General features: G+C 46.5%; 1 protein-coding gene across 4 annotated transcripts in view; it reads right to left on the bottom strand.

Annotated features, from left to right (window-relative positions):
• The window catches only part of NTM (neurotrimin), a 390,721-nt gene that overhangs the window by 99,622 nt on the left and 267,177 nt on the right, over positions 1-23,922 (bottom strand). For all 4 annotated transcript variants that reach the window (XM_054712490.1, XM_054712491.1, XM_054712492.1 and 1 more), the window contains exon 3: positions 13,215-13,340. In XM_054712490.1, the coding sequence (XP_054568465.1) occupies positions 13,215-13,340 (126 nt within the window). The remainder of the gene's footprint in view (positions 1-13,214; positions 13,341-23,922) is intronic.

The raw sequence follows: 23,922 nt of genomic DNA, 5'->3' as shown, positions 1-23,922 counted from the left end.
CCCTACTGTGATCCTATGGGACAGAGACTTATATGCTGTGTTCACAGCACAATCTGAAGCATCAAAATATCCACTTGTCATGAGTTAGATGAGTCATTCTGCCTATTTATCATATCACTGTTGTACTCTATCATTTCTGTTCAAGCTAATAAATCCTGATTCTCGAAATAAGTAAATAAATAAATAAGTCTGGCTTATTATGGTCATATTTGGAGAAAAGGGAGTTAACCTATGGTACATAGTCCAATAGCCAGAAATAAATCAGACATCTGCTAGTTTCTAATATCCTACCTATTGCCACATGGGCAAGAAGCCAGACAAATAAATCTAATCCCCCAAAACAGGCAATAATGGAAGCCAAACCAGAAATGTGGGAATGAGTCTTAGCTTACTCCACAGCCTCGCTGCTAAGCCACATTAAACCCAGTTCCAGGTTTTGGAAATTTAGCCTTCTCTGTATCTCTACATTCCATGCCTAGTCTCATGATCTTCACATTGACCTTTAATGGCTTCCTAAAGGTAGGTCTCCGTGCTTTGGATCACAAGAAGGCTTGACCTTGCTAACAGATACCTACTGTCACCACCCCACCTTCAGGTTCAGGAAGAAAAGGGTTTCTATTGGTTCCTGCAGATACAGGCTGCAGCTGCCATGTGTGAGGCGTGTTTTCACTGTCTTCCATTGGGACATGGGACTCTATCCAACAAGCCTCAGGTCTCACTGCCAGGTGACCATGCAAAGCGGGGTCCTCTCTTCCCCATCATCATGCTATGCAGCGCTTTCATTCCTCACTTCTCACCTTCCAAGTCTGACCTCTGTGCTCCCTAACACAATGCTGCCCGAGGCCCGAAGTCTCCAAGCTGAGCTCCCCTGAACTGCCCATGTTCATCACACCCCGCTCCCGAGGGCAGTGCTTCCTCTGTAGCTCTCGCAAGGAAATGCCAGTTGTTCGCCTTGGCATCGAGGTTGGGGTGCGGTCTCCCTCACTCCTCAAGATCACTTGGGAACCATTCCTCTTCCACATTTCCACTGAAACCCTTCAAAACCGTTGCCCTCTTGCAATGCTGCATCCACCCATCTTCCTTGCTCCCAGTGACTGACGTGCTGGCTCCTTGTGACTGGTTGAGAGCTTTCACACTTGGCTCACAGCCCTACATGCCACTAACCTCAGCCATTATAACCTCAGCTATTATCAGGGCAGCTTCAGTGTTCCCATTGATGATTTATCAGACACCTTCACTGTCAACTAGCTGGATCCCTCTTCTCCAGGGACCTTCTTCTCTGCCTCAGACACATGCAACCACTGCCATTGGCCTGACATGTCATTCTCTGGAACCTGACACCACTAATGAAGGGATCACAATTTCTGATTTGAGCCTTGTAACCTACCAGCGTCCTTATTTAACTATCACACTATAACACCACACTTACTTTATTCACTCATTCAGTAAACAAATATTTATAGGATATCAATAAGTTGTTATTGATATCCTATAAATATTTATTGATATCCTATAAACTGTTAAGCATAGGCGCACACAGTGGTGAGCAGGGAACAGCATGCTCCTTGTCCTCACAAAGCTTACAGTCTATGGAGAGGAGGGCAGGCATTCAATAAATCTGGAGCCACATGGCCTCCTGTGACCCTTTAACATACCCAAAGTGTCCTACTGAGTGCCTTTGAATCCACCATCAGCCCCACCAAGAATACTCCTGCTGCAGCATCATTTCTTCTGCAAACTTCTACGGGGCATCTTCTTAATGAAACCATCCATATCTACTCCTGTTGAGATCACTACCCCCAAACGGTGCCTGATAACCTCTGCCTCTTATCCTGATGAACTTTTCCGCAGCATATACCACATAACATTATAAGGTTGACTTATCTATGGGCTTACTTTCTGTCTCTCCCCTAGAATATACGCCCTATGACGCCAGGGGCTTGGTCTGCTTTGAACATTCATGTCTCTCCAATGCCTAGGACAGTGCATAGCAGTAGGTGCCCCATAATGATTACTGAGTAAATAAATGAATCCATGTTTGAGGACTAAAAATTGTTTTTCAAAGGAGTTTTCCTGGGGGCAAAATTCATGCGACTTTCTCTGCTTAAGCCCTTTTCTGGGATGGCATGTGATGGAATAAATAAATCAATAGAGGGAGAGAGCCATTTGTCTTGCTCTATCATGCAGATGACTGGTCAAATAGCTTCAACCGCAGTGACCCCAGTGAACCACTCCAGAAAGGGCAAAGCAGTGATGCAAGGCGTGAGAGGAGGACCACAAGGCCTGCTGGGCTGCGGATCAGTTAAGCAGGAAGAGTCCTGAATCTATTATAGAGGAACGATAAAGTCCAAAGTCATCCATTTCAACTCCCTGTTAGAAGAGGGAAGAGGAATGAATTTGTTTTTCGGGACTGAGGGAGGGGTGAGCAGAGAGGAACCAGTCTCTTTTTGGAGAGAAGTAAGGGGCTAATGTGATCTTCCAAAGGAAGGAAGGGCTACCACTTCCTGATCCCAAGGTCATGACCAAGGCCATGAGCAGGCCGGCTGGGCAGCAGGATCTGGAGGAGCCGGATTGCAGGAGTGCTGACTTGGTATTCTGCTCACTCCTTCCCAGCTGCCAGGGCTCCAGTGGGAAAAGCATTTCATGGCACTTCGAAGATGAAGTACTCCACGTACCACAAGGACATTAGGGAAACTGAGTGGAGTCAGATAAGGAAAACCATACTCGGAAATCCAGCAGTCCTTTCCGTATCTAAAGCTGCTAATGTGTAAAACAACCCACTAATGCCAATCAAGCAGAAGACCCGTCATTGTGTGAGTGAATGATAGCATTTCACACGGGGAAAAATAAATCAAGTCAGAGAGCATCCTTCTCACTGCTGTGAGCCATGGTCACGGGCACAGGGATGGGGAGAGAGCGCAAAACTAAAGAGGCAGAGAACCCAGAGAGGTCAGCCCTCCATGCTGGGGTTATGCCCTTGGTGCAGATCTACCCATGCAAAGATCCACTGAAAGGGGCCTACGGGTATCGGGGAGGCTAGAGTGCTCAACCTGGACTCCACCATTGGACAGAGTGTGCATGAATTTGCCAGAACGCTGTGAAGAAGAAGACACGCCAGGTCCCGAGGCTGGCAGGAGGTCTGAGCTTGAGAATAGCCGCATACCCTAGACCTTCAACAGTGGCTTTCAACGCTGTACATCTCACAGCACACATAAAACTAACTACCAAAAGTCTGCGGCACACCAAAAAATAGATACAGGGTGTCGCCAAAAATTATGCATACTTTAAATGATTTTATGTCAGTGTTTATTAAAATACAGTTCATTTTCAAAAGTGAGTGAGTTATCAGCTGGTATACACACTTTAAATGACTATAAAGTCGGTGTTTATTACCATACAGTTCATCTTCAAAATTAAGTGAATTATCACCTTTTGGGAGGCACCCTATATTATATTTTTTGCTGATATGACAAAAAATAGGTATAATTTTGATTCATTCACACTGGACTGCTATTGCTGTGTTGCCTGTTGTCATTTTTTGTTATCTGACAATCTAAGGAAAAAGAGGTCAGTTTTTGGGACTAAATAGTCAGGAACTGCATGTTTTAAACATTCCTATGGCACACTGGTTGAAAATTGCTGATCTAGAAGAAGCAAGGGTAAGAAATCAGACAGGAAATCAGCACACATCTATCTATCTGTCTGTCTATCTATCTATCTATCTATCTATCTATCTATCTATCTATCTATGACTAATATGCAAACTGTCCCATTGGGAGTTCAACCTGGAGAGTGGGAATTTGATCGCTCACTATGACATGCACTGACCACCAGGGGGTGGCGCAGAACAAGGCAGGTGACCAGTGGCTGTGGTGGAGTGCTGAGGGAGCGAGGGAAGAAGGAGGCGGGAAGGTGGGGAGGCCTAGGGACCCTACCCGTGCACAAATTTCATGCACCAGGCCTCTAGTAATATGGGTCTTGGAGTAAAAACAACTTAAAGTTGAATTGTGCCTTGGCTATTAAACATTTGTGAGCCAATTGTCCCCACACACCACTTCTTGATTGCTAAAATGAAAATCATGCCTACAGCATGTGACTCAGTGTATAAGCATCAACCCATGAACCAGGAGGTCACAGTTTGATTCCAGGTCAGGGCACATGCCCCTGTTGCATCCTTGATCCCTAATATGGGGCATGCTGGAGGCAGCCAATCAATGATTCTCTCTCACCATTGATGTTTCTATCTCTCTCTCTCCCTCTCCCTTCCTCTCTGAAATCAATAAAATATATTTTTAAAAATTTTAAAAATGCATACTTATTAGGGCATTTGTGAAAAGTGCATGATATATAAAGCAGGGCGCCCAGAACATTGCAAATATTAATATGCCAATAATTCTTAAACTCGAGTGTGCATTACACTAGCCTGTGAAATTTGTTAAAATTCAGGTTTCTAGGTTCCACACCAGGTCTGGGGTGTAAAGCACAGTGGTAGGCGCATGTGTGCTGGAGACATTGCCTGGGGTGGGACTTCATTGCTGCCAATTGGAGCTCTGTGACCTTGGCCCATTAGCCTGACCTCTCTACGCCTCCCTCTCACGTGGTAGAGCAGGTTAATCATAGGACCTGACTGTGATTGCCAATATATATACATATACATGGATATATATATATATATCCATCCCTAAATGCAAATGTTCAGAAGAATGCCCAGCACAGTTTAAGCATTCAGAAATGATTACTTATTGCTATTTTTGAATCATAAAGACTCTGGTTGCCATTTAGACTCTAGGGAAAAGGCTGTCCCTCACAGGTCACGACAAGATTCAGGATCCAAAAGTAGATGCAAAGCCAGAACATCCTGGTGGCAATGATATTTTGAATGGAAACTTTCTCCAAGATCACGTGGCAGTGATGGTAGATCCTAGACTTGGAACAGCTTTAGCTTTTCACTGGTCACAGGATGCTATGGGGTGGAGGTCACTGTGCTTGTGGTGGGTGGTGATGCCCTGTTGAGGCCCTTCTGGTCCCCCGGCCCCTGTCCTGGGTGAGCCTCAGGGATGGGGGTCTCTGGGCTGGAGGGGGGCTGCCATTTTAATGAGCCTTTGCATCTTCCTGAATCAGGGCTGGTTAGCATCTGTGGGGAAGATGATACAATCGCCTTGTTTTTTTTGTTCCATCCAAACAGTTCTGCATGGTAACGGTCGTCAAGTGGCAGCATAAATAGCCTAAGACTCAGGGGGAGTGTGGGGGAGGAAGCTGTTAGCCATGTCTGATTTCAGCAGCCCTCTGATGCTACAACATCTTTCAAGGGTTTTAAAATAATTGGGTAAAACCACAAACAGTGTCTGTGGTGTGCACTCCTGCCCTTGGCTTCTCGACTGAGGCTTCCTTTCATATGTTCTCAATTCAAGCACGTTGAACTCATTAATTCCCCCACTAGTCTTTTTATGATTTTTCTCTTCTTTGAAGTAGGAAGTTGCGCTGCTATAATATTGCTTTAAAGCGGATCATAAATATTAAACTTACAAAAACCCTTATTGACATTGGCAAATTTCACCCTCGCTGTATCCGTCTCGCTATAATTTTATAGTTAAAGGGAATTACGAAGGTAAAGAGTGATCTATGAATGTCTTCCCTCGCTTTCTTCTCTCCCACCTTCCTCTGCCTGGCTGCGCTTACATCATTTGCTCAGATAGTGGCTGGATCACTTGGCCCTGCTTCTCCTGGTTGTGCCACCGGTTTGCCTTCAGCCTGATAAACAAACGCGTTCTCTGTTTAGGGTGGGCCTCACACCGACGTGGTGTGCTGGCTGCTCCGGTGGACAGGGACCTGCCACTTCCCATTAGGATGCAATTATTTTCTTCTCCCACCATCAGTGACCACTGTAATGCCTTTTGCAATAGCAATCACTTGGACCCTCCTGGGATAGCTACTTGGGGGTACTCTGGGAATTTTAATCAAGCTCCTTTGTTAATTAGAAAATGGTGGGGGTTAAAGAGGTGCTGATTAAGCACCTTTGGATATCTATCCATCCTGGCAATTGACTGAGCTGGGGCTTTTGTAGGACTTCAATCTTTTCAGACAAAAGAATTTTCATTCCCTCCCCTTCTGTTCTTGTGCCATGGGTGGGAGTGAGAAGGAAGGGGCTGGCCAAGGCTACGGAACCGGAAGTCTTGGTGTTGTTGGACACCTACTATGTGTCCTTCCTTAGGGGCTGGGTGCTCTGCATTGACGTCAATGTTTGATCTTTGCCATGTTCATGTCACAAAGGAATTATTGTTTTTATTTTGTAGAAGAGGCCAAGCCTTGGCGTAGGGGCAGCCCAGGGACCGGTGAGGGAGAGCTTCGGCTGAAGAATCCCTTTGATGATTTGGGGAACAAAAGATCCACAGTGGAGAATGATGGGAAGAGATGAGGCTCCTGTAGCTTACCCTTTATTCATTAAAATTGATTTTGTTTTAAATTATGTACCAGCGAGAATTAATTTTAAAAAGGAAAAGGAAGACACTGTGTCTCCCCATTGGATATGTCTTTGTTGGGCAATCACTAGTCAGGCCTGCGAATGCCTGCTGCTGTGCTAGGCACTGGGATACAATCTCACAGCGTGAGGCTGATTCCTGGCCTCCCTGACCCCTGCCTAGGACAACAGGAGGCCCCGTGGGCACCTGTAAGAACGGCCATCGCTAGAGGCGCATGCAACGCGGTGTGGGATCTCAGAGCAAAGGGCAACTCACTCTGCCTGATGCAGGTCGTCAGAGGCTTTCAAAGTGGGGCGTTTGAGCATGGCCTTAGCACAAAACCAGAGCTTTATCCAAAAGGAGCGTGCAGGTCAGTGCTCCAGGGAACAGGTGTGTGTGAGGTGAGGGTGCCAAGGGTGTGAGGAACATGAAGTTAAGAGTGACCACAATGTGTGTGGCAACCAGGGCCCCAGACCAGTTCCTTAACACTCTGCCTGCCACCCGGAGAAGAACATGAATAAAGAAGCGCATTGCAGAGAGGTATATCGCTACCTTGGAATGACCCAGCTAGTGAGGGAACTGAAATCCAGTTGGACCTGCCTTCAAAGCCCACCTCTTACAGGCAGATCGCCGTCCTCTCTCAGGAGGCCTCCACTGGTGGAGAGGGAGCCATTGCAGGGAGCCAAAGCCTCAAAGAAGGGCCAGCCCCGGCCCATCCTCAGCCTGATGCACAGGAATGAACAAGCTGGGAAATTGCCACCTGCCCTCAGGGAGCAGATAAATAGAGCGGGCACACCGGCTGTCCCCATGCCCAGCTCTCGTATGAAATGCCAGGAAATGCTCCTTCTCTTACGTAATTGCCTCTCCAGGATTCTCATGCTCCAGCAGCAGACAGACAGGAGGTGGCAACTGAGCAGGCCCTGGGGACAGGGAGCCTGCCCCACACACAGCAACAACACCGATCCCAAGCCTCCCTCTCTCCCTCAGTCCCTCCTGCTTGAGAACTTGGGCTGCTTCCTGGTTTCCTAGTGCCTTGGCCTTGACTGGGGAGTTAATTTTCTCACTGGGTTCCCCCTTGGCTTACTGCAGAAGGATCTGTAGCGTGCATCAATTAGTTCCGGGGCAACCCAACCAAAATGAGAGTCCAGGAGTTGTCCAGAGCTGGCATAGATAGAGATCTTAACTAAATCTTTTTCCTTTTTTTTTTTTAAATACTGGTCCCTTCCTGCTGGGTGGTTACCCTCCTGCTGGGTGGTTACCCTCCGTGGGCAAGGCAATGCCCGGAGTTCCACTTTGTGCTCCTGCCCTCCCTTTCCGGCTCTTTTGCTGGAGAGAACTTTCTCATCTGCCATCCTAATGATCCCTGTGCCACACGGGGCCCCTGATGCTGGTGCTGACAGGCGGCTCATTAGTGCCAGGGTGCTGCCGTCAGCCGATGGCATGCCAGAGCGGCGCTCCTGACACCTTTTCACAGAGCTGTCACCGGAGTCATGGAGCCTGCCAGCTCTGGTCGAACTCAAGCTGTGATACCTCCAGTGCCAATTAGTGCTCGGTGTCCTGCTTGGCTGGGGAGGAAGGCCTGTCAGAGCTAACAAATGGGAAAATAGGGGGGTGGGTGGCAGGTGCAGGGGATGGCTCAGGACATGGGCAAGGAGAAGAGCTTCCATGAAGGGTCACTTTGTCCTCTTCAACTCGGCGCCCTTTGAAACTCAGAGACACAAGGGCTGGGACAACCAACTGCCCACTGGGCCTCTTCAAGTGCAACAGGAGAAGTGAGGTGCAGAGGGAAGAGATCTGGCCGCAGGGGAAGGTTGCTTGGCCCTGCAGGGATGGGTGCGGGGGGCCTGCAGAAGTGCCCACTCCACCCTGTGGAGAGAGAAGGCTTCCATCCCAAAGGCTCGGTTGGGGACCCGATGGGCATATGGTTCTGCTCTAACCATGCTCCCCGGGCCTTTGCGTGGCCCTGGGAAAACCAACCAATCAATCTCTGTTCCGCCTCAACTCACACACTGCGGGGAGTGGGAAGAATTTTTAAGATGATGTTTCTCTTTTTTGCACTGATGTCTTTCTTTGTATTTTCATTTTGTAACCCATGAGCAGCAGACCATTTTCACATACAGTTGAACTAACTCTCCCTGGCAACATCCAGGGTTGTTTTACAAAACTCTTGGGGGATACTGAGGGTTTCGGCACAGGAAGGGTTCCAAACAGAAAGACACCAAAAGGATCAAGGGTCCTAGAAAGACCAGACACAGAACATGCCAGAGAAACACACACAACACACATAGCAAGAGGAGGGCGAAGCGAGCTCTCTGAAGACCCTCCTCAGAGTCACGGGTGAGCCTCCTCCATTTCTGCAAAGAGAACGTGAAAAGGAGTGTCTCCTCCAAGGAGAAATGAAGCCCTGCCACAGCGGGGTTCCCACTAGGGGACCCCAGCAAAGCCTTGAAGATCCTGTGAAGACCAGAGCAAATGTCCCGAAGACTCGCCAGCTGAGATCAAGAGGAAACATGCCAGATCGCAACTGCAACATCAAAGAGCAGGAGAATTCCTCAGGAATCCGGATGAAGCCCTTGGACGGGAAAAGAGGCATGCCCCTTCAGGCTCTGGCACAAGTAAGTGCTTGCTCACGGAATCAACAAATATTTCTTGAATGCTTTCCAGGTGCTGAGCATTGTGCTAGGAGGTGAAGAATCAAAGATGAATGAGAGGCAGGCCCTGATCTCAAAAAACTCATGAATTAGAGATCGGGACATCTCTGTCAACAGCCTCCGGGACCTTACTGAGCCCCAACCAGTATCTGGGTACAAGGTGTTCTTTCAGTAGCCTAAGTGAGGTTTTCATTTTCTGGGCTTCATTTGATGGGAGAGAACGGGAGGGAGGTACAGCCAAGTGGGAGCTCCATTAGGACCCCCTGTGATCCCTGCCCCAATATACGGAACCCACGCACCAGTGACTGGAGTCATGTCTTCACCTCAGCTCTATGTTCTCCTCCCAGGAATGTGAAAACACTGGAATCTTGGCCTTCTCTTTAAAGATCTTACAACCAACAGAAACTGGAAACATAAAAACTGGATTTTGAGAACACTCTTCTTTGAAGAGTGAGGTCCTAAAAGCATCCTTTAGGATACGATTACAGAGATGGTGTTTCTGTGTATTTAGGGAAGACCGTGAGGAATTAAGAACACAAAGGTGTTCTTTTGGAGATAGAAACACTAGCACTTAAGGGCTGTGCTAACATAAATTCTTGTATCCCTAGATCAGGAGAAAATACAAGACACAGAGTCATGAATGGGGCATGTATCTGCAGGAGGCTGTGGGCACGCTGGTGGTACTTTGGCCCCTTGAGTAGACACCTAGCATTTACACAGGATTTGAAGAAGAGCCAGGAAAACATTCATGAAGATGGATTTGGCGTTTTGGTGTGAGACAGTGAGATGGGGCGTTTCCTTTTGCAAACACCGCACAAGTGCGCACAATACCTATAGGTTCCCAGCAGGAGTGCAGAAGAGGGCAGGTATCTTTACACAGCTAATGCCCTTTGTCCTTGAACTTCTTATGAGGAACTAAGAAGCATGCTATCATACTAGGTGGAAAAGTATTTCTCAGTCTCAGTGGCGATGCAGAGAGGTAGCTTGGGAGGCCTCAGCCCCCTCTTCCTCTTGGATATGGACAGCTGGCATTTTCTCCCTCTGATATAACGTGCTAGGCAGACAACCTTAGGGGCAAGTCCCTGCCACCTCCGTCCTTCTAGCTTCTGTGCATCGAAATGAATGAGCCATTCCCAGTAAAACGGTGGCTGACATTTCTGCATCCCCTTTCCACATAAAAGGTGGCCACCACTGGAAATGCATATTCGAAGGCGGCTTAGCTTATTGCACATAGTGACATGTGTTGTGATGGAGGATGCTTGGATTATTCAGAAATGAAGGGAACAAACAGGTCAGCCTGGGGAGAGAAGATCCAGTGCAGCCTTCAGGGTCGCCAAAAGTGCTTGTGATGGGTGTGTGCGTAAGAATGATCCTGGATGGGACCTGATCCCCGCACAGAGGATGCGACAAAGGGTGGCAGCCGCTCTCTCCCTTCCCTCCGGAGCCCTCGCTAAGGTGCAGCGTACCTGTTCTCTGAGGAACCTCACACCTGCCATAATTGGTTTAAAATAAGCATCCTTTGGAGGTATTTAGTGGGGGAAGATGAAGGTGTGGCTGCTACGAGTCTGCAGCTTCAGTTCTGATTTGGCAGCAGCCCAGTGGCGGCTCCTGGTGAGTCCCTGGGGATTAGTTTCTGCTCCTGGCATCTCTTATCAGTTTGAATCGGAGATAATCTCATCTGGACCAGGGATCTCAAAAGACTGTTCATCTCCATGACATGGATCCACTGGTAGATTCTGATTATCCCGCTCCTCTCCCCTTGATCCATCTTCTGTTTCCATAGCAGCTAACAACCCCAGTAAAAGGACGCTCGTGAGCCAGGCGCAGGTAACGTCCCCCGGGGAAATGAATCTGCTTGATGGCCCCCCAACGGGAAAAGGAGTGTAAGGCACAGCGGTGCGAACTTCAGCGAGATGAACAGAAGAGGGCTCCAATGTCAGAAGGAAGACATAAGTAATTGTGTGGAGAAGAGAAAGAGAGCGGGGAAAATACATGTGGGGAAAATGCAATTAAAGCGGAAACATGTGGGAGGCTGAGAGAGAAAGGAAAGCAGAGGACAAAAGGAAAAAGCATCAAAGGGCAAGACAAAAGGAGAAGAGGCCCCGAGGAGAAGAGAGAAAGGAGGACATGAGAAAAGGCCTCACACAGAGACAGAGGGAGACCTGCGAGAGGGAGGCCACAGGGCCTCTGCCTGGCAGAGGGCGAAGCACGTCTAGCTGGGATGATAAATGCCCTGCAGAGTCGAAGGCGCAGTGGCCCTGGCATCCAGGAGCCCTGGGGACTCAGCTTTAGGCAGCGCTGACTGGTGTGCACCAAGGTCTTCGAAAGCCTGTCCATGGGCGGGGGGGAGGGGGGCCCTCCTTCAGAGGGGGGCCACTTTCCATCAGTGATGATCTCATGCACACCTGAGGCCTCCCCTCGGATGGTGGGCCTGTACTCACTTAACATCATTTCACATCAAGAGACTGACAGAGACACGGGAGGCTCTCTGATGCCTTGGCTCATTGGGGTAGCGTCAGGAATGATGGCCTGGGGCAGATCCTGGGAACTCAGGCCCAACACTGAAAATCTCATGGTTTCTCCGAAAACATCTAGCAGAGCAAAGTGTCAATGTCTACGAGAGGGGGTTTGTATTCGGGGCCCCCTCATAGCCCTAACTGGTATTTTAAAATGTCCCCAGGTGTAGTGGATGCTGATGCGCTGCCCCCTTCAGGGAGAGAGAATGTCTGCCTCAGGAGTGTGTGTGCTGGTGGTGGACAGCCCTCGCTCAGTTGCAGCTTTACGGGGACTGTGTCATGTGAAGAGATGTCTGGCCCAGGTCACAGCCTTTCTGCGGACAGCCCAACTTCAGTGACAGAGGGCTGTGCCAGCCCCCTCGCCTCCAATAAAGAACATGCCTGAAGGGTCATCCTAGCTTCAGAACGCCCTATCCTGTGAGCTGAGATATTCCACATGACTGCAGTGCAACTCAACTTCTCCACCTGCCCAACCCTCTTCCTTCTCTTTCCTTCCACACGGGTTGGTTCCAAGAGCATCCTGAATAAAATTCTTATACGCTTTTGGGGGACCCAACTTGCAACACCAAGCAAACAACTACCACTAGAGTTCCTTTGGCATCCTTACTACTCAGCAATGCACATACCTTCATGCATACATCCATATATGTATATTCACAATAAACAATGAAATTAAGGCTCTTGATTCATGTCTCTGCTCAAAGTTGCCTTCTCAAAGGCCTTCCCTGACCAAACCTCTTTTCCTTCAGTCAATATATACGTTTCTATTTTCTCATCCTTATCACCACCTGGTGTCTTGTATATTCATGTTTTGGTCATTTTCCTCATGAGAATGCGATCTTGTTTTGGTTTATTGCTATATCCCCCACGCTTAGATGTGTGCCCAGACTGTTGCCAGCATTCAAGAGATATTGAAGCACAAATAAAATAATTTAATGTACCGTGAATAAAAGCCAGCTTAATGATAAATGGCATCTACTTAAATTCTAAATGTTTAACGTTCAATCCATGAAAGCACAAAACAATCCTTGGTCTGGTCTATACAACATCCTTGCATTAAGACAAAGTAAAATTTGCCATTTGGCCATCTAGGATTAATCACAGTAAAACAACAATAAAGCTTCAAAACAACTAACGGAATAGAGACCAGATAGCTGTCAGTGCTCAACAAGTCCTGATTTGGAAATTGTGCATTTAGGAATATGGCCATTCGGAGATCTCATTTATTTGGTGTTTGTGCTTTCTATCTCTTAAAACAACCAGCTGAACAATGCCGTGAAAGCGAATTGTCCAACATCAAACGTGGCCAGTGATGCTCTCCCAGAACATCTTACCCCCATTTCATCCACCACCAGCTGGGACGCAGTTCCCAGGGATTGGAGAGGAGCTCAAGCATGGCTGCTGAAACCTTGAGGATAGGCCTGTCTTTTGGAGAACACCAAACCCTCCACAGAGATGTGAGCATTGTTATCAGGCTACCAACAACGAAGGACCCTTTGGATGAAGTCACCAGCACCGTGACCTCGTAGCTGTGGCCAGCAATTCTCCCAGTTCCTTTCACGACACAATGCACCAAACTGCTCTCTTACCTTTGGGGGAGATGTGTCTCCAGGTAACCGTGGGCTCTGGTCTGCCCGTTGCTATGCAGGTGAGGCTGATATTGTTTCCTTCATTAATGGAGATATCTGAAGAAATCTCTACAATTTTGGGAGATACTGTGGAGACAAAAGCCAGTGGAAGGAAAATAAATATCCTGTTGAAACATCTCTTTGTTGTCTCACAATAATAGCTGGCAGAATAGCTCAGGGACTGAAATATAAGGGTTATGGGAACAAATGGAGAGAAATTAGAGGAATTATCTTAAACATAAAAGAAACATCTTACCTTGAATTTATTGTCTATTTCCTCCTGTCTAAACCCAAAGTCAGGAAGTATTGATGGGAATGGATTTCAATGCAACACTATTGTCCTCGCCTCCACCCTCTTCCTGTCTGCACTCTCACCCAAGTCCCCTCTGACATGCATCCACAAGTCATTCTCCACACTGCATTCAGAGTTGATGGAATACAATTCAGTGCATGTCACATCTCTGCCTAAACACCTCCAATTATTCCTTATTGCCCAGCTGATCATATCCACCTACTTTATCCTAGGATAGCAGGCCGTTCAGAATCAAGCTTCAACCTATGTTTCCATTGGTATTCCCACTGATTCTACCTCAACTTATCCCCTTGTCACCCCCAACATATCATGCCCTTCCTGATAATTAAGCATTTGGGGGTCTATATTGCTCCTTATGTCCTTCCTAAAAAACTCCCAGTCATCCTTTATGGTCCAAATCAAATGCCACTTTGTTGCAGCTTTTATATATATATATTTTTTTATTGATTTCAGAGAGGAAGGGAGAGAGAGGGAGAGGGAGAGGGAGAGGGAGAGAGAGAGAGAGAGAGAGAGAGAGAGAGAGAGAGAGAGAGAGAGAGAGAGAGAAACAATAATGATGAGAGAAACATCAATTGGCTGCCTCCTGCATGCCCCACACTGGGGATCGAGCCCACAACCTAGGCATGTGCCCTGACTAGGAATCAAAGTATGACCTCCTGGTTCATAGGTTGACGCTCAACACTGAGCCATGCCAGCTGGGCAATGTTGTACCTTTTCTGACCCCTACACCTCTCTGCCCTCCTGCACGACTCTACATGCCAGCTTCTCCTCATCTGCCTACTCACAGCCTGATGATGAATCAAAAAATGTCAATTAGCCAGACATGCTTAGTCCCTTTCGCTCTCTGACCCCTAAAACAATTCCTCAAAGGAAGGGAGGGGTTCGATTTAATTGGTAAATTTGGGAACAGGAACCCCACTCTGTTCGGTCTTTAGTTTTGGGGCCAGGCTCCCCGCAAGAAGCTACGTTCTGTTGTGGTCCTCCTACTGCATGTGTCCCAGGCCAAGGTCCCACAGGTGTGGGAGGGCCCACAGCACAGCCAGCAGTTGCCTGTGTGCACCCGTCTCATCTGTGGTTCAGAATTAGGAGCTAATTGTTGCTACACATCTAAGCTTAATTCTCCAGGATCATCAAAACTAGTGAATGTGATATTTAGTCTGTGTATGACTCTTCATTTGTCTGCCAACTGGTTTATAAAGTAAGAATGTCACTTGGCACCTATCCCACTATGCAATGGTTATTGGCTTAGCATCTCTCATCCACTAGACCATGAGCTTTTTGATGGCCTGAGCCATGACTTACTTATATTTATATCCATAGTCAAAGCTCAACCGATATTTATAGGATGGGGATTATAATGGTTGTTCCAGCACCTTCCCAACCTGCTACATGTTTGTAACAACCTCAGAACTGGATCATTAACACACACCATTTCAGTTCTACTGACAGTGGATTTGACTCATTAATTCTTCACAAATTAACTGGCCCCTCCATCCAGCTCTCTTAAGTTTCTTCATGTTAGTTTCTTTCCTTGAATAAACACACCTGTCAAGGCCACCACAGCGGGCAATTCCGGGGCACATCATCCACCAGCATACAATGCCATCTGGCCTCCTGGAGATCCCGGGGAACCTGACCATCACCCCCATGCCCTGTTCCAAGGCCAGAGTGCAACCCTCACATGGAAATGAGATGGTTGGGAATTTCAGGGCTCATCTTTCCTCTGTCTGAAGCATTAATCTAGCACTTTTAATTGCACTGGATTTCATCCTTCACACAAAAGGGGGTATCCAGCAGATGTCTTCCCTTAGTCTTTGTTCCTCCTTCTCCTTAAAATATTCTCCCACTCTTTTCCACACTGCACACACTGGACAGCTCATTAATAAGCACGAGTTCCACATTGTTTCCTTGTCCTCATGCCCTTATGCTGATTTTGATCTCTTAGACTCTTCTCTCCTTCTCTCCAACTATCTATACCTATTGGAATTGTTGAAGGCCTAGTTGTGTTACCACACCTTCTAGAGGTCTTCTGCATGATCTCCAAAAGGGTGTGGCCTTTCCCTTCCTACGGATTCCATAGCTTCTTCAAAGCATTTAAATTTACTCTCTTTTGTTACGTTTTCTCATCTGTCTTCTATGCTATGAATTATCTGAAGATGAGATATTGAGCAAGAGCCTTACTCATTTCAAAACAAATCTGCTGTTCTGAATAGGGTGTCTTCCATAAAGTAATGACCTTAATATTTTTTATTACTTTTTTAATCCTCACCTGAGGATGGTTTCCATTGATTTTCGAGAGAGGAAGGGAGAGAGAAAAAGAGAGAGGGAGAAAGAGAGAAGAAGTGAGGGAAAGAGGGAGGAGAGAGAGAAAGAAATGTCAATGTGACAGAGAAACAATGATTGGCTGCCTCCCATTAGTGCCCTGACCCGGGATCAAACCTGCAACCTGACCTGACCAGGAATTGAACCCACAACATTTTGGTGTATGGAACAATGCTCCAATCAACTGAGCCACCGAGCTAGGGCACAATTCATCATTTTTATGTTTAAATTCACATTATCTTCAGACAGAAAGGCAGTGTTGAGTGTGCGTGCATGCATGTGTGTGTGTGTGTGTGTGTGTGTGTGTGATTGCACATATATTTACCTGTACTCTCACAGGTATTTGTTGGGACAAAAACAATAGAGAATCAGTATGATGAGGGTTGAGGAGAGAGCACTTGGTCTTATAATCCAGGACTTCTAAGACATAATGTTGCAACTAATGGCTATGTCACTTGAAAAGCTAGATTGAATCTTCCAAGACAGAATAATAATTGATGAGTTAATGACAGAACACCTGATTTGCTGACTATCTGAAAGATCCACATTTCTGAACTCTCTTAGTTCTAAAAGCATTTAAACTTGATGGAATTTATTCAGTGTTTTAACTGGAGTATTCAGGTCTCCAAGCACCACTCCGCCAATCCATACATCCTCCTGGCCCCTGCTCCTGCCCATCCTTGGCACCCACTGTCTCGCTTGCTTCTCAGAGGACAGGCTGCCTGCAGAGTGACGGTGGTGGCCTTGCAGGCAGTGCTTCCACTGTGCAGGTGAGTAATTTATGGATCTGGAAAGCACTCCGAGATGCTCTGCAAGGGATTATGTCACGCCAACGCCATGCGATAAAATAAAAAATGATGGACTTTGTGAACACGGGGTGATTTAGGGTTTGTAGTTGGAAGTGTGCTTAAAGTACATTTTAAGTGGAAATCAGGTCGAGTAATGAATTACTTTTGCTTTGGAAGGGCTTCCTGGAAGTTCATTTTCCTGGCTTCTTACATGATAGCTAATCTGCTAATCATACACTGGAGAACAATGGACAGTCCCCAAGTAGATCAGAAGGTGGTTTGGGCCAGAGCTGTCAGCAAAGTCAATATATTAAATGAGACAATCATATCCCATCCTTGGAAGAATCATCTAGAATCGTCTCCCTCCCCACTAACACCTGGAAAGCATCCAACTCATGAACTAGAAGTTGGTGAAATGCTTGCTGTCCTTTTAATCCTGCCTGAGAGTGTAACCTGAAGGTGGAAAATTTCCCCTGGGTAAGATTCAGAGGCCGCCCATTCATTGCCACGGGCTGAGGTGTTTGACCAGAGGTACACTCCCCACTCTCAGAACTAAAGCAGCAAAGTGCCTGAGATGCCAGGGGATTGGCAGTATCATTTTCTAGGTGGCAACGTCTGACACGTTGTGAGTATTTAAAATTACGTTGAGCTAATAGGATGTAATGTGGTTTTAGCTAATCCATATTAATAAAGAAGTTTTGACCAACTGACAATGGTTTTCTTATACCTCTTTTAATCATGCAGGCTCTTAGAAACATACTAGGATTGCTTTGTTTGTTTTTGTTGACTCACTCATTTTCCCCTTCCTTCCTTCCTTCCTTCCTTCCTTCCTTCCTTCCTTCCTTCCTTCCTTCCTTCCTTCCTTCCTTCCTTCCTTCTTTCCTTCCTTCCTTCATCAGTATCCATAGCATTGTTCATAGCGATGAGAATATAACACTGAAAAGGACACAGTCGCCCTGACCGGTTTGGCTCAGTGGATAGAGCGTCGGCCTGCAGACTCAAGGGTCCCGGGTTCGATTCTGGCCAAGGGCATGTACCTTGGTTGCAGGCACATACCCAGTAGGGAGTGTGCGGGAGGCAGCTGATCGATGTTTCTCTCTCATTGATGTTTCTAACCCTCTATCCCTCTCCCTTCCTCTCTGTAAAAAATCAATAAACTATATTTAAAAAAAAAAAAGAAAAGGACACAGTCCTTGTCCCCAAGGGGTTCCCAGTCTAGCAACATAAAAACAGGTACAGAGCAAACCCCTTTAATGCATGCCAACATAGAGAGATGAATAAAAGTGTCCAGGCAATACAGAAAGACACCTAAGCCAGCCCGGAGACAGATGCCAGGGAAGGCTTCTGGGGTATGTGACACCTCAGCTAAGCCCCAGAAGATAAGCACAAGTTATTCTGGGAAGAAGAGGAGGTGAGACATGCTAGGCAAAGAGGGTATCACCAAAAATCACAGGCATAATCGTTCATGTAACAATACCCTCTACTGCAGGCTGGGCCAGAAGTCGTTCAGGAAACATTAAGTGAACACCTACTATAGACACAACTGTGTGTGAAGTGTATGAATGGCATGCAGAAATACACAATTTTTGGACCTCCGTGAACTTACAATCGGTTTGAGGAAACTGCGTATAAATATCCCAGAAACTTGAATAACAAAGCCAAAGTTTTCACAAATGGCATGTGATTGAATGTTAAAGGAAGGGTACAAACATTCAGTTCTGTGAGTAGAGGGAGGGTCATAGTGAGTGGGAGCATTGAGTAGCTTCTCAGATAGAGGGTCTAGCTAAGGCCTCCAGCAGAGGGTCTAGTTTGGACCTCAGATGGAGGGTCTAGATTGAAAATCTGTAAATGAGAGACAGTTGTAGAGGCTGAAAATGTGAGGCTGTTTCAAGCAAGGCAGAATGACCTGGGCACAGAAGGTTAGGCAGAAGTCCATGTCATGTCTGAAAATACGAAGTCTGTACTACAGGAGGCAATAGAGAGTACTGGTTGGGACCCTGGCTCTTTTTTTGTTCAAACTGGGTAACCTTGGCCAAGCTACTTGACCTCTCTGTGCCTTCCTTCTTCATCCCTGCCATGGAGCTGATAATTGCATGTCCCTCAGAGAGTTTATTTGAGAATTTAAGGAGTAAATTTATAAAATACAGTTAGAGAAGCTCCTAGAAATATCAAGTGCTCAATAAGTGAGTTTTAGATTGTGTGTGCTTGGCAAACACATGTATGTAGCTTCAACACAGATGGAGGATCAATGCATTGTAAATGACTCAAGGAGGAATGGAATACAAGATCAATGACTAAACTAGAGCTAGATTATGGAATGGCCTAAATGGCTAGGTTCTGGATTTTAACTCTATCCTACAGGTAATTGCAAGCTTCAAAAAATTTTTAATGGAATTCTCTATGTTTTAAAATTTACTTTAAGCAAAATAACCAGGTAACGATGTATCACAGTGAAAACAGACAGAAATTGGAGTCAGAGAAAATCAATCCATATGAGATATTCAAGGCCTGGGTGAAACGGTTGCCTCTATAAGGATGGAGGGAAAGGGTGGATTTGAAAGCATTGCCATGGAAGATGAGCCAGAGCCGGCTGGTACCCTAGATGGGGGAATGGGAATACAGAGTCCAATATGAACACTACTTTATTCAAGGGCAGCTGATGGCTGAGCTAGCAGATTCCTGGGTGGTATAGGGAGAACTATTCTTGTGGGGAACATCAGTTTGATTACTTTGACTCTGTTTTAAACATCCTATAGTGAGATGACAAGGGGCAGCGTGATTGGAATGATACAACCAAAGATTTCGGGATACAACCAAAGATTTCGGGTGAGGTCTGAGATCTGTTAAGAGTTCATGGTTTCATAAAAAAGGCAATCAACTTGTTTCTACAGACATGCCTGCCATAAATCCAGAAAACACACACATGTGGACACAGGGAGACCGGGAAGTGGGTAGGTGATGTTTGGGAGGAAAAGCAGAGCCTGATGAGCCCCACTCTGGATACAGTTCCACATCATTACATTATGTTAAGGTTCAGCCTGCCTGGTATTGAATTTTAATTCAAATGTGTAAATAGTTAAATAACATAATTATTAAAACAGTATTACAGAGAACTTCCCCAGTCTTGGTTTAGCTTCCACTGCCCAGGTGTTAAGTTTTAATAATTATGTCATTAATAAATAGCAATTTGCTGTTTTTAGCACCCGGTAGATATCCTATTAAATCCAAATTAAGATGCTTTATTAAGCACTGCACAGTCCTGTGGGGCTGAGCTGCCTGGACCGGGTTACTCTGCATGGCACACGCAGATCTATGCATCCCAGACAACTTCCTTTGCTGCCTGTGGCATTTCTCCCCCTGCCTCCTCCCTCCTCCATGGAGTGAAGATCCGAGATGCCCATGGCAACTCATACAGTTCCCACAGCAAGGTGGCATCACTGCTATGGCTTGGGACCATGGTCTTTATGAAATCACAAGGACCAATCTGGGGCGCCCTCAACTAGCCTGCTTTGCAGACCCCACACAGACACTTGGGCCTTTGTCAATAGCCTGGTGCCTGAATGTTCAATCTGGATCAGAAAACTCTTACGGACACAACTGAGCTGATGCCTATTTGTGGATTAATCTGTCTTTTCACACTGGCCACTGTGGACCAAGGCAAACTCTAGGGCATAGCTGACTTGTGAAGGTGTGAATTCAGGCTATGAAAAGTATGCTTGATCTAGAACCTTCTGCCTCTCATCCATAGTGAACAAAGATGTGAGGCCATCATGAAGCATGAGGCCAAGCTCCTGCCTTGGCTTCAGTGACCCTTAACGAACCAGGTCCTACCTCCCTCTCCACACACATCCCATGTCATTCTCTTTTAGTCACTCCACTGGCCTTTCCTCCCGAAACACCAAGCCATCCCTTGACTCGGTCCACTCTGCTTGCCTTTCTTCCTGCCTTTTGCCTGGCTGGTTCTGTCTCATGCATTAAATCTTTGTTCCTCTAGGCAGCCTTCCTTGATCACCTTTTCAAAAGTACAACTTCCATACCAGATTGTTGCGTAACTGTCAGTTCTCTCAAATAAAATGCGTGTCATTGGTTGTCTTGTTCATTGATGTATTCAGTACATACCATAATAGCTGGCATAGTTTGAATTCAACAGATAGTTTTTTGAATGAATGAGAGTGTTTTCACAAGGCTGTATGGAAATGCAAATAAATTGACATGAATAAACTTGCTCAAGAGCTTTCAATAGCCTCCAAAGACTCTCAGCATCTATAATAACACTGGCAGTTACCATTTGTTAAATACCTGCTGTATAACTGGTGTTTTGCATATATAAACTTTATTTATTTTACCCCTGCATTCACCCCACAAGTAGATATTATTTCTAAAGCGATATTATTCCTAAGTGTCCTGGTTTACTTGGAACTAAACAGTTTCCCAGAATATGGGACTTTGGGACTTCCAGTGCTGAAACCAGAAAAGTCTCAGGCAAATGGGCAAGTGTTGGTCTCCCTAATTATTTCCCTTCCCACATTTTACAAAGAGGGTACTTATATTTAGAGTGGTCAAGAAACTTGTTCAAAAACACTTAATTAAAAATTGTAGAGTTACAGAGTGTTGTGTTTTAATGAGGGATTATGTGGGTTAGAAAATAAATACACACAGAATAATGGATGCATACATAAAAAGGTAAACAGAAATCATACACACACACACACACACACACACACACACACACACACTAGTGGCCCGGTGCACAAAATTTGTGCACGGGGTGGGGGGGTGTCCCTCAGCCTGGCCTGCACCCTCTCCAATCTGGGACCCTTCAGGGGATGTCCAACTGCCGGTTTAGGCCGAATCCTTGAACTGGCAGTCAGACATCCCTCTCACAATCGGGGACCACTGGCTCCTAACCACTGCCTGCCTGCCTGCCTGCCTGATTGCCCCTAACCATTTCTGCCTGTCAGCCTGATCACCCTTAACTGCTCCCCTGCTGGCCTGATTGATGCCTATCTGCTCCCCTGCCAGCCTGATAGCCCCCAACTGCCCTCCCCTGCTGGCCTGATCACTCCAAGGCTTTTATTAGTATAGGTACACACACACACACACACACACACACACACACACACACACACTGACACACTATGAATCTCTGTTGTGCATTGGACAGTTGACAAGTACTTGACTCCATGGAATGGTTAAATCTTACAAGAACCCACAGGCAGTTCCATCATTATTTCTATTTACAGATAAAGAAACTAAGGCTTACTCTGATTTTAGTGGTTTGTTCCAGGTTACCCAGATACTAAGTGTCAAAGGTGGGACCTGAGTTTAGATTATGTATGCTCCCAAATCTATTCGCTTCACACGAAGTTAAGCCCATAGAATGCATGTTCTCTGCACAGTGTTCTTGTGGTCTTGCCAATTCATCCAGCCACATGCAGATCTGCTTCTCCCCCACCATCCTCTCACAGGACTCCACGTGAACACCTTTACACCCACAGTGGGTTTAGGAAAGAGAGCCTCTCTGGTCATTGTACATGGTGTTATTCTTTTCCAGAGTGGGTGGGAGGTTTCATCAAGATATTTTGGATCTTCCCACATTTGCATGCATCTCTCTTCCTCCTCCCCACTCCATTTCCAGCACTTCCTCCTCATCGTCCTCCTATTCCTCCTCCTCTCAGTGAGCACCCAGTCTTCCAGGAGAGCGTCCATCAGAGGCCACACTGCGGCTGCTGCTTCCTACAGCCAGGGGGGTCCTAGCTGTCTCTGTACCAGAGAAATAATCAGTTAAACCCACTGTGGAGTCCCCTGAGCAGGGTATTCATTTGGTTTATTTTGTGAAGACTACTTGGTCAGCACTTCCTTTCTTCTCTTCTTCCTTATGGCCCTTCCTTCCTTTCCTCCTTCCTTCCTTCCTTCCTTCCTTCCTTCCTTCCTTCCTTCCTTCCTTCCTTCTTTCCTTCCTTTCTTTCATCGTTCCTTCTCCCTTCTTTCCAACAGAAGCATTTGTGTGACAGAATGCGTATATCTGTGGGATCTCTTTTGATAAAAGGAACCCTAAGCTTCACATCAGCAGACCAGGTATAAAGCCCAGACCCAACAATTACTAGCTGTATAAACCCATATAAGTCATTTAATTCCCATGATTTTAATTCTATTAATATCTATCTTGCTTCTTAAAATCAATACTTCCTGAATCAGAAAAAAACAACTAGGAGAAATTATATGTTAAATGTGAAGTACTATTCAATGTGACTTATCAGTGTTACTAAAAATGCATACCTCTGGACATTAGGGGAAATACGGACATTAGGGGAAATATGGACATTAGGCACAGGGGGCACTTTGGTTTAGAGACTGAGAGGAGCACGCCTCCTCTCCGCCTCCCTGGCAGATGCAACCTCTTTTTCAGAGGCGCTGGTGGCTGCCCCATGTGAGGGCACAGGGTGTAGCCCCAAGGGGGACCCTTCTCCCGGCCAGCAATGCGCTTGCTGCTTCCCCTTCCCAGGAGGCACAGGTCAGATTCCATTCAGAATCCCAAATCAGATGCTGGGCACGCAGAGGGCTCCTTGGTGACACAGCCCCAGGCAGACTGTTATTCCCTTTACCGGAACCCTCCTGTCATTTCTTACATCTCTTTCTTACTCTGTCTCCACATTCAAAGCATTCATGTTTGCTGGAAAGTCAGGAAGCCCTGGGAGGAAAGTGAGCGCTTTATTTGGGATTAGTCATAAACCACTGGTTCGGTGGTTTGGAATGTGCTCCTCGCAGGAGGAGCTGAGATGTGGAAGGAAGTGCTGATGGGCTCCGCTCCCGACCCAGTGCAGTCATTCCTGCCGGAGACACAGGAGGCCGAAGTCAGCACCACGCACGCCTCACTCCAGGCTTTCCTGCTTCCAGGCAGATTAGTATCCGTTGAGTTTCACAGCAACCAGCCTGTAACCATCAGTGCTCCATCCTATTTGGCAATGTCCAAGAAATTGCTAAGACCTATCTCTTCATCAAGGGTTAAATGTGGAAACAGAGGGGAATTATTGCTAATTGTGACATGGATCTGACATCAGACAGGCCTGGTTGTTTGGCAGCTTCTAGAATAAGGGCATGTGCTTTGGGTTGAATGCCCATGATTGGCTTCATGTCCACCCCCAAACAGGACCAGCTCAGGCAGGATGGGAAGGACCACTGGACACCATCCATGCCCAGCACTTTGCTGGGGGCTTAACATTTGCTTCTTCCTCTTAAATCCTCA

The sequence above is a fragment of the Eptesicus fuscus genome, chromosome 23 (assembly GCF_027574615.1).
Source record: "Eptesicus fuscus isolate TK198812 chromosome 23, DD_ASM_mEF_20220401, whole genome shotgun sequence".
Classification (NCBI taxonomy): Eukaryota; Metazoa; Chordata; class Mammalia; order Chiroptera; family Vespertilionidae; genus Eptesicus; species Eptesicus fuscus.
The sequence above is the reverse complement of the archived record's forward strand: the minus strand, read 5'-3'. Positions and strand labels throughout refer to the sequence as shown.